Source organism: Mauremys mutica, chromosome 5, assembly GCF_020497125.1.
Source record: "Mauremys mutica isolate MM-2020 ecotype Southern chromosome 5, ASM2049712v1, whole genome shotgun sequence".
Classification (NCBI taxonomy): domain Eukaryota; kingdom Metazoa; phylum Chordata; order Testudines; family Geoemydidae; genus Mauremys; species Mauremys mutica.
The window spans coordinates 67620306-67632330 of record NC_059076.1 but is presented as its reverse complement, the minus strand read 5'-3'; the positions used below and the strand labels follow the sequence as shown (position 1 = coordinate 67632330).

Below are 12025 nucleotides of genomic sequence, written 5' to 3'. Positions count from 1 at the left end.
AAACTAGGGGCAGGAGGGGGGAAGCATACTGGAGAATGAGCTACAGGGGATCATCCTGACTCTAAGGTACAAACAATCAACTTTGGGGAATATAAGGCGGCAAGGAAGATACCCCCTTTTCCTGCACCTAGGAAGTAACTGGGCAGTATGAGTACATGAAAACAGAACCACAACAAATCTTAGCTGAAATGCTGTGAAGGACTTTTGGGATGAAAAACTTCTTTAGACAGAAGGTTAGCCTGTTAAATTTAGTCTAGTCTCTAGAAACTATGTTATGATTTTATTTTATATGTAATTTTGTTTCCATTATCCTTACTCACTATCTCTTGAATCTCAAATGTCTGATGATAAATTTACTGTTTTCACTATAACTGGGATAAGCTGTGGTATTATACATGGAATTGAATCATCAAAGCTGGTGTGTATACTGTTCCCTAGGAGACAGCAGACCTGGTATTATTCTAAATGTTCAGTGGATAAAGGGCGGGAAGGCTTCAAAGGGACTTGGAGACTGGGGAACACCTATTGTTAACCCGCAAGGCAAAGCAAGAGGCTGGCATAGCCCAGAAAATATTATTTGGGTAGCTAACTGGCTGATGAACTCAGGGAGCCGACCCCCTGTTAAACACAATAAGTCTTCCTCTTGCCTTGGCAAAAGCAGAATTCTCAGTACTTGATGCCAAAGACATATATTTCAAGTGCTACTGGATAAGGAAAGCAATGCCCTGATCCTGGTATGTACATTCTGGTTCACCAAAGAATGGCATGTGAGATCTTAAATGAAAGCCAGGATTGTGCTTGTCATTGATATAATTGACTACATTTTGGACATCACCACATAGATACAGATGGTTGAGAATGCCTTTGGGGATCCAACCTGCAGTAAAAGAATAATCAAACAATACAACAGATGCCTACACCTAAAGATGTTAAATCAGTTCAGACACTATTAGGATTTGTAAACTGAGAAAATTTCTCCCGAGGCTCCGATCAACGTGAACCCCGAAGGTGACTACTGAACAAACATACCGCACGGACACTGGTTACCTCAACATGATGCACCTATCTTACATATCAAAGAGCTGGTAACCAGCTATTCCATCCTGAAATATGATGTAAATGAAGATACAACCATATAATGTGATGTCAATGAGATGGGGACTTGGAGCATCACTCCTACAAAAGGGACTGCTGGCAGCTTTCCCATTAAAATCACTGTCACCAATGAGACAGAGATATGCCCAAACTGAACAGGAATGTCTTGCAATAGTGTTCTCGTGAAAAATTCAAAGAGTACATTCAAGGTGGAAGAAATCATAAACCACAGAAAACATTTTTTTAAAGTCACTGCTAGCAGCCCCAAAATACCTTCAGCACATGCTTCTGAAACTGCAACCCAACTTAAACGTACACTACAAGAAAAGAACTGAGATGTACATAGCTTACTTCTTATTCAGAGCAGCCTTGCAGCATGAAAATACAGCAACTGAACAAAAATATGAGAGTCTCAACCTGGTATAAATACAAACAACACAGTAAGACATAAAAAGCAGCAGCTAAGTCAATTATGTTCCAGTTTCAAAGCAGAAGGTGTTCGTCATTTTGCCAGGATGGTGAAACACCAGTGGAGAAGCCCCACTTGCCTTCCAAGAATATTGGAACTATCCAGATGAGCTGAGTATTCAAGATAGCATCAATATATACGGGCAAGTTGAATCACAATACCTAGATCACCGAGAACAGAAATACTGTCAAGAATACATCAGAGCCATTATGAAATGGAAGCATGCCTCCAAAAAGCCAGAGATGCTGTATACTGGCCAGGGATATCTGAGACCTGGTAAGCAGTTGTGATACATGTTGGGAAATGCAGGCCAAGCAGCAAAAAGAGACAATGAAAATGCACAGCATCTCCAACAGATCTTGCAGCAAAGTAGAAATGGTTCTTTCTGCAGCAAACCACAAAACTACCCCATTATTGTAGACTATTATTCAGACTTCTAGGAACTAAATGAACTGTCAGACGCTACCACAGTGACCATCATAGACAAAGCAATGAAGCATTTCAGCCAAAAGATCAGCCCTTGTATCTACAAAAGTGCCCCTTTCTCTCACGCAAAGCCCTGGAACATAATTCTTTGGGCTTGGCAGCTCTAGCTCCTCTTCCAAGCTCATGCTCAGAGGTGCACTTCTCCATAAGGTGTTTCCTCAACTAAAGCTCACGAGCTTCATGTCTTTGCAGGGGAAATGAGTGGCAAATGCTGCACTTGCTGATCAACGTGTCCCACGCCCACCCAGACAGTCGGGGATCATCGCTCACAGAGAAGGATCAAGGGCAAGAGAGACAATTCTTGAATGCCAGGGCTCTGGGACTCCCAGCTGGGGAAAAAACTAAGCTATACTATATAAAACTAACTATGTTAAATATTAAAAACTATTTACAGGCTGGTAAGAAAGAAGCTGGACCCAGAAGATTCCAACTCAGACCATGTGGCGGCAAGAAGGAACTAGCGAGGAGTCAGCCTGGACCGCCTCTTAAGCCCCTGATCTGGAGCACGAGGAGGACAACAGCACATGGGAGGGGCCGGTGGACGTTGCTTGCTAAGTATCTCTAGACTCAGGCACCTGCATATCCACATGTGAAATACACACAGGGACCAACAGTCAAAGAAGAAGAATATTTATTTGTATTGCAATAGCCCCTGGGAGCCCCAAATCAAAATTGGGGCCCCACTGTGCTAGGCACTGTACAAACATACAACAGATATTCCCTGCCTCAAAGAGTTTACAATCTAATATTTTTTCTCTCTAGTGAAATATGGCTTATCTTGCTACTTCAACCCACGCTTTGTGCAAACAAACAAACATACCACAGAGTACATTCATCTTATTATTAGCTCGCCTGTATAAGAATTCGCTGTTCATCGGAGCTTCTGATTCTGTTGGAGCCAACTGATTTCTTGATTGCTATAACCAAAAGCCATCTCTACTGAACTCAGCAACAGTTGCGGGTCAAATTTACATACCTATTACCTTTTTGTGATGTTTTTCTCCTAACGGTTGTCCTAGAGCCACCGAAGAAAGGGAAGGCATAAAGTAGAGGGCAGTGGATCCGTATAATACAGCAGTATGACAAACATTGAGCAAAATGACTCACTTGCAAGTGAATCACACACAGGGGTGGCTCTAGCCTTTTTGCCACCCCAAGCCCGGCAGTCAGGCAGCCTTCGGCGGCGGTCCCACGGATTCGGCGGCATGCCTGCGGGACGTCCGCCTGTTCCGTGGCTTTGGTGTACCCACCACCGAATTGCAGCCAAATCTGAGGGACCGGCGGTCCTCCTGCAGGCAAGCTGCCAAAGGCAGCCTGACTACCGCCCTCACAGGGACTGGCAGGGCGCCCCCCGCGGCTTGCTGCCCCACTGGTGCCTGGAGCCACCGCTGATCACACACATCACCACACCAACTGGGGGAAAATCATTGTCAATCAAAAAATCGGTCATGATTAGTATTCCCTAAGAACTAATGTTTGCAGGAGAAATATTTATAAAGTATTGAACCTAAAAGAAATGTTTATTCCATTTCTGTTAATGTCATAAGAAAAGTTATTACTGTGATAGCCCTGATCTGGCTTGTTGAGATTATCCAGAGGCATGAGCCACAGATTAACATGGATTAGTTACTGCAAAAACAACAAAAATATCACCTCCCCCCAAAAATCCAATCCTATTTAAAATTTACCGGGCCTTGAAGTGGCACATATTCCAGAGATGAAAAGTAACTGCAATGATCATTTGACTCTTACACGTCCAGTGTTCTTTTATGAAAACGGGTACTATACATATTATTTGAGCTTGAGTCTAGGGTGTTTTTTAGGGTCGTATTATGAAGGGTTATAGCGAAAATCCAAACCAACCATTTTTTGCTCTAAAGCAGTAACTTTCATTTGGAAATAATACTTGACTTTTTTTTTTTTAAATACAAGCCAAATATAACCAATGGATAGGCTAAGAAAAGAGTTTTAAACCAGTCTCCTGTACCCAGTTACAAGTAGCTCGAGTTCACAATGCTCACAAAAGAACAAACACTTGTGACATTATATAGATTACAGCATCTGGCTGTTGTTAAAAGGGACACTCAGGTACTTTTCATTACATGCAATAGTTTCAAGTTTCTAAGTAGGTAACACATCTTTCCATACTTCTCCCCACCCCAAATTTTGTAAATATGGATTCATTGCCCCCGATTCTTATGGAGTCCCAAGCCAACATGGCCCTCCTTATTTACCTTGCTTGTCTGTGTATCAACAGCAATGATGTCAGCACAATCCTTGACGCTCTGATGCCTCTGCTGGCCATTTTGGTTTAGTAATGGACATACTAATTTATTGGCAACAACACAGTGGGTTTAAAAAATCTCCACTTCAATTTTGTGCCTGTTACTTGATAGTATTCCTTTAATATTCATGTACAGCGAAGTAAATTATTTTCAAATTTGAATTTGCTCAAATATGATGAACCTATAAAATGTGTAAGAATCAATATGGACTGCATTAATGTTATATTTATTTATTTTTCAGCTTCATACAAATCGGATGTAGAAGCATAAACATAGTACATTTCTACCATTTTCAACAAAAATATAACCAATATGTACAATTATTGTATTAAAAATACAAAAGGGATACAGACTCCACCAATGTCTTTCTAAAAGACATACAGGTACAAGTAGTATCAAAAGTATGAGGAAATCACCAGTTAATTGTACATTCTGCACTTGACATCACAGAGTGAACTGAGATTAGCAGTCCTATGGTCTACAATTACTTAATGCTTATATAATATTTGTGCAACTTGTGATAGAGCTAGGTTTCTGTCTTTCTATATGCACATGAGGTCAATAGCCTATATAATAAAACTGGCAAATAATGCATATTACATGTAAAATTACAAATTCATAATCGACAATGTGATATATAAGCAAATAGACAAAAGCCATGATTACAGGAGAGAGAATAATTAAATAAAGCACTGACATTGTTTGATACAGTGAAAAAACACTGCAATTTGATCTTTAAAGTTGAAGCTATTTACGTTTATCTACTGATCAATATGATCAGCTGAGTTCAATGGAAAAAAAAAAAAACCAAGACCAGCAGTTCCTCACATCTGAGTACTACTCGGATTGGCAGCCTTCACTTTTCCGGAGTCTGTGCAAAAACAACACAAAAATAGAGGGGAAGGATCATTTCAGTCATTATAGGGTTAATAGCAGCTGTGAGCAGGTGGTTGCTACACATTGGCCTTTTCTACACATGCAGTGTTCCATAAAGCCATTAACAGTTGTGACTATTTCTGCATTGCAAAGGCTCGCGTGTCTAAATGTGTTTTTTCATAATTTAAAGGCTTGTTTATTCCCTAATGCCAAGTCAATAGAGAGATTATTAGATCAGAAATAACAGCTGACATTAGCTGTGACATCCCAAATTTCCTTCACTGCAATGTTATCCAGTTCATTTTTCTCTTAAAGTAACTAACCTTCTAACTGTAGTAAGACAAAAATATAATTTAAAGGTGGGGTTTACCATCTGTCTCATTTGAATAGGACTTTAAAAAAACAAACAAATAAAAACTATGCCATCCTGTATTCCACCAGGCACAGGTATACAAATTGTATGGTACAAACTATACAAGTTGTCCTGTTTTCCCCCATTAGATAGTTGCAAGCACTTAGTACTGCACTGATGCTAGACCCATTTCAAAATACTATCCTATGATTTACAAACTTTCTAAGACTCCAGGGTGGGGCACTTTAAGAGTGGAGCTAGGTGGTCAATGAAAGGCTGTATCCTATAACCCTTCCTGCCTTCCATTCGGCCCTGCTCAGCCATATCAGTTTTGTTTTTAGGAGCCCAGGCTGGCAACCCTACTAAAAAGTCTGAAATAATACTGTAATTATTATGCAGGTGTAACATTTGCTTTCTGAACACAACAACATACAGCACTGTAACAAAGGCATTGTAAACAAGCAAACAAGCACTGTATACTTGAAGGGTTTCAATGTGTTTTTCTCTTTGTACGTTAAAGGCTCAATGTCGTTTGACAACTAGCATATCTCATTATCCCAATGAGATGAAGTGCTAGGATTGTGATTAAAATCTAAAAGGAAGATTTCAAAACCCTTCCAGGCTTTGGGAAATGCAGTCAGAGTTAATCATCTTGATGTGATGATCTTGGAATTTGGAATGATACTGTGTGATGTGGCAGACAGCGACAGTGGTAGCTTGGAGATTGCTGCACTGTGCATTTCAAGCAACACAGTTTGAAAAGTGCCAGGGCGATTTCTTCACAGTATTTCACATGCAAGGGGAAAGGGGGGAGGAACGGGGGAGAAGAAGCCCCATGCTGCTTTAAGGCAGGGAAGGAGGCAAATAGGTCTACCATCCTTTAATTATAGTTCCAAGGCTCCTATACTAGGGACGTCTTCTTGTGCTCTCCTTTAAGGTGGCTCACTCTGGATCCAGAAAAGCCCCAATTCTTAGACGGCAGAGACTTGTTCATCTTCTGCAAACAATAGGATGGGGGGAAAATAAATTTTAATCAGTTTAAAACTAGATTGCTATTGAATGAAATAAATTTGCTGTGTCCACACATATTCCATTTCTCTGTAAAAATTAAGCATATATTTATTTGCTACAGGTAATTATTTTTCCCTCCCTTTTCCCTTAAGGTAAAATAATCTCAAAATCATAAATTCAGAGCATGCTTTGTTATTTTAAATGAAGCAAGCCAGCTTTAACTATAGAATCATCAAGAGTGTATTTCTTTGGAAGAAAAGTGTATTTCCAAAGAAAATAAGACATAGAAGCACTGTATCTGTGTGGGCTTGGCTTTCCCTCCTCCTGGAAAGCACAACATTCAACCAGAGACTACTAAATCTTTAATAGCTTAGTGAGGTATCTTGTGGTTGGCCCTGGTTGTAGTTGTCCACAAACCACTTCATTTTCAAATGCTTTTATTTAAATTAAAACTTCTGAGGCCGAAGTGGCTTATAACAGTGTTCACTGGTGGAAATGTCAAAACATCTGTGGGCAAATTCATAAATCTCTCACAGCCACGTGAAAATTTGTTAAAAAAAAAATTAATGAAGCTTGAAATATTTCCTTGGTATCCTCAGCTGCAGAGGTCAACTGAATAAAGACTGCACAAAACTTCTAACAACATTTTTTAAATAAATTAGACACTCTGGAATAAAACAGTAAAGTCAGAAACAAAAAGGTAAAAAAAAACAAACCTAAAAAACCCGATAGGTGGAAAAACAATTACATTTAGAGCCAGAATTTCCAATGCATGTGAAAATGCTCATGGACTGTTTAAATCTAGCCCTTAATTAATGTTTTGAAAACATTAGAAATTTACCATCCTCCTCTGTGGAAAACCCTTGAGACTGATAGTGAGCAAGACGTGGGTCTGACTCATTTGGTTTGTGCCACTGAGGTTTGTTCACAGGCCTGCTAGCTGAGTGACCTTGTGATTGCTGCTGCAAAGTTGAAGTCCCATGGGTCTCACATGTCCGTGCTACCATCCTAGACCTCTGAAGTGCTACGTTGTAATCTGGAGGTTTTCTAGTTGGATGGGAAACTCCTTCCGCAAAGTCTGCAATAGGTATTCCTACATAACCAGGGGGAGTTGGAGGTGGTTCTCGATATCGACCTTCTTTTCGTGCTGCAGAAAAATAATACACTACCATAAGAGACAGTAACTTGGGAAATATGTTCAAAACATAATTTGAGCAATGATAAAGAAAGAAATATATCAACCAAATTGAGATCTGATCCAAATACAAACAGGTTAAGATTTAAATATTATACAAGTATCAACATTATTACCTTAAAAACAGAAATCATGTAAGAAACAATTTTGGTAAAACACAGTATATACAGCATGACTGTGTTTCCAACATGCAGGCAATAGTTATACTTGGCTAAGCCTCTTTTAGTACAGGACAAAATATCTTACTGTCCATTAAACTGTACATGCAGTAGAATTATGCAAATTAAGTGACGTTTCCACTAAAACCCCGAATGTGCAAGAACTTATGTAAGTCAATACAATTACCCATTGAAGTCAACGGGACTACTCACAGCACATGAAATAAAGCACATAGGTCTCTACAGGTCAGGACCTAATATACTATACTCTGAAGCTTTAAAATACTGTCAGTCAAGAAAAAAAGGTAGCACTCACAAATTCAAACAACTCAAGTCCCATCATCTCATTTAAAAAATATGTAGACTTCCCAGATGAAGGTGCAATGGCAGATATTCAGTTGTGAACCAAAGTGCTTGACTTTGGAAAAATTCCCTCTGCTTATTCAGTTTTATGCTAGCTTCTTATTAACATGTCTTTCAGGCTGCAGAAGTTGCTATACCTGCCCCACAGGTGTTAGAAATGCAAATCAAATACTGTGACAAGTAGATTAAAAACTGGAAAATTAAGAAATTGAAAAAAATTTCAGAGGTTAAAAAACCTATAGATATGAAAACCCTAGTCAGGGAGTTTGGAGAGTCTTAAAATCTCTTGAGTAATAGTTTGGTTAGGTGCATATTAATTAAGATCTCAAGAAAAACCTTTCTAATCAGTCATGACATGGGACAAGAAAAATCAACAATGGGAAAAATCTGCATTTCTCGTTTAGGGTCTTCCACTGGTTTTGTGTCATTTACTGAATTAATTCTATCCTTCAAATTCCACCCTAAAACACACTTCTACCATTAAACTTTTAAAAAATGATGACTAATTATTGTTTGCAGTGTTGTTGTATCAGTGTTGGTCCCAGGATACTATCGGTCAATTTCCTAATGTCTGTAGATAGTTTAACTCCTTTGGGAAAGGACAGCATCACATGTTTGTACAGGACTGGTCAAATTGTCAACACAGAGGATAAACAAAATGCACGTATACTGAAAAAGAACTTTTAGTCCTCTGGTAGAAAAGACCAGCAGCAGAGTATGAACTACTACAGAATGGTGTTTTTGAGTCTACATTTAGAATGATTTCACAAGAGCACTAAGGTGGTCACTTTTACTCTTAATTATGATCTTTTAAATTACGGTGTTGACACTAAACATAGAAATATTAATAAACATGTAGCCAATGCATTCATCTAGTGTGACAGAACAGATCTGTTAAACCTTCCTATTTATTTGAAACATAAAGCATAAAGACTGTTTCTTTCTTTCTTGTAGTTGAGAGGGTGCTGAATCTCATGGAAAAAGCTCCCTCAGAATTATATAGTGTGAAATTCACCATGTTAAATAAGGAATCTATTAATGTAACTTGTGCTGATGGGACCTAACAATATTATAAATAGGAAGAAAAATGATTCTGCCATAGGCACTAATCTCTAACATAAGGCCAACTGTATTTAACAACTGTGTTTGAACAGTGGCTCTTTTCCAAATGCAATCTAGGTGGAAGGAGTGTAGAAGAAATGTTAAAGAGGTTTTAAGGGTTTCTGAAACAGACTGGTATCTGAAAATGTCAAATATAACTTTCTCTCCACCAACATTAAACTATTCGCTACTCTCTCCTCTGGCTTCTGTTACCAATTTTCTGCGCTTATTCCTACTTTAAATTTCATGTGTTTGTCTCTTCCCTTCCCTCCTACTCTTCTTTTTTCTCACTCTTGAAAACATAAACCATTTTGTTTTCTCTTAACCTCTTTCCTCACTTCCCTGTTAGTGCCTCAAATCAACTCTGATGTGCTGCCACTAAACTAGCAGGTTGTTCTTACTTCACTCTACCTCCATTTGTCTCCTTGTTTTCTTTTGCTTTGACCCCACTTACTTCTTCCACCCGAGGATTATATCAGTGCTCCTGTTCCCGATCACAGCGCTTCATCAGTTGCATAGGACCAATATAGAGTTAAACTGATATGACTATGGGAAGATTAATTATGCTGCTTCTTTGGGGAAGAGTTGTGCAAGGAAAATAATGCAGAAGCAAGCCTCCACTGATGCTGAATTGGATGGAAATGAAATGACTGGAACTTTCAGGCTTCTCTTATATTTCTGAAATCTTTATAAACTAGATTTTTTTAGACACCGGCCTCCTAGTGGCATGGTGGATGTTTGCTGCCTTGTTCAAGAGCAGAGCCTGGAAGCACATTTGTCAAGCCTGTCATTCCACATGCTAATGTAGAGTAGAACACTGAGAGTCAGGTCACATTTAATGAGATCCATGCATACAGACTTCAGTGCCTTACTTCAGTCACCCAAGTTTGAAAATGGTGACCTAAATACATTAGCATCTCAAAATACCAACCAACAGTTGAGTTGAATTCTTGATTTTATGGCACTTGGGAAGGAAGTACAAGAGGCCACATAACTCAGGAATGAGTATCAACATTACAAAGTGATGCTTTTCTCAGCAGCAAACACACAATTGAAGGGTAAAATTTGAGAGAAACTACAAATTGACTGTGCTTTTTGCTTTAAAAACAAATCAGATTAAAGCAAAATACTTATATAGTAAATTCACATCTATATGTAAATGAACAGGATACTTTGCGGTAAACAAAATATAACTTACCAATAAGCCCCTTTGCACTACTTGATGATACAGTTATATGAGAGGACATGGGAGCTGGTTTTGACTCCTCTGCTGTTACAGATGTTATGCTACTGGTTTCAGCTTCAATTGAAACATCCTTCCCACCCCGCCGCTTTATGGTACCTGTATCACCTTCTGAGTCCTCTCCCCAGTAGCCTGTTGAGGATGCCCAGCTTGCTCTGGACTGTGCTTGATCAAGGCCCTCCCTACCTTGACTCTGCCTGCCATATTTTGTGCCATGATCGGGGAACATCATCTGGTCCATATGACTGCCTGAGGCCCATAATCCTGCCCCATCGCCTGAACTATCGAAATGAACATGTCCAAAAGGAAGAGTCTCCCAGCTTCTCTGGTGTTGTATTGTCTGTATGTTGTCATGAGAACCGCTTGAGCAAGAAGTCCAGCTGCCACGGCCACTGTCTGCGGCATCAAGTGATGCGCGATCCCCCTGATCCTGTGATAGCTCTTCTGTACTGGGAGAAGAAAGCACAGTTGCTCCAGCATACAGGCCTCTGTTCTCTGACAGTGGTGCATATGAACTAGATGTAAAAGATAGAAAGAAAGGAAGAGAAATTTTACAATGATATCATAAATGATAATCAGCAAATCAGAACTGTGAAGCATTCATTGCTTTAAAATCCAAGAGAATTTGATAGCTAATGAAAAACACGTTGATACAAGTATCATCTATAGCATAGCTTTCCTATATCCAAAGTTTAAGGTAATTCAGGGGTTGGCAGCCTATGGCATGCGTGCCAAAGACAGCACGCGAGCTGATTTTTAATGGTCCCGGCCACTGGCCCCGCTCAGCCCTCCGGCATTGGGGGCAGAACCCAGGAGTCCGGAGCCCTAGTCTCCGTCTGCCTCCCACCCCCTCGAACAACTACAGCCCAGCTGGAAACCTAGGAATCCAGAGTCCTCGCTCCCAGCACGCCTCACCCGAGCGTCAGACACCAGCCCCTTCCTGGAGCCCAAGAGTCCCAACTCCCACTCCGCTCCCCACCCTACCCTCCCCACCCCCCCAAGTCCCTGCCCCCCCCACACCCAACCCTCTACCCTGACCCTGCACCCCCCTCACACACCCCCAGACCCCTGCCCTGACCCCTGCACCCCCCACTACCCCAGCCCTGACTCCAGCACCCCCACACATATCCAGCCGCCCCACACCCTATGCCCTGACTCTTGCATCCCCCTCACATGCCCCCAGTCCTCTGCCCTGACTCCTGCACCCTCCTCACCCCCCCAGCCGACTCTTGCACCCCCACACAGAGCACCAAATGGGAGCTCCTGCACTGCCCCCCCATTCCCACCTGCACCCCTCACACCAAATGGGAGCTGTGCAGGTAATCACTCCAAAGCAAAACCTTCTGCCCCAACCCTGAGCCCCCTCCCTCATTCTAGGTCCTGGCCATACC

The 12025-nt window shown here is 40.7% G+C and overlaps 1 protein-coding gene across 1 annotated transcript in view; it reads right to left on the bottom strand.

Annotated features, from left to right (window-relative positions):
- Positions 1-2772: 2772 nt before the first annotated feature.
- The window catches only part of RAPGEF2 (Rap guanine nucleotide exchange factor 2), a 307928-nt gene continuing 298675 nt past the window's right edge, over positions 2773-12025 (bottom strand). The window contains exons 27-29 of the mRNA XM_045019477.1: positions 10590-11149; positions 7416-7721; positions 2773-6560 (exon numbers count right to left, since the gene is read on the bottom strand). Of these exons, the coding sequence (XP_044875412.1) occupies positions 6535-6560; positions 7416-7721; positions 10590-11149 (892 nt within the window). The 3' untranslated portion in view covers positions 2773-6534. The remainder of the gene's footprint in view (positions 6561-7415; positions 7722-10589; positions 11150-12025) is intronic.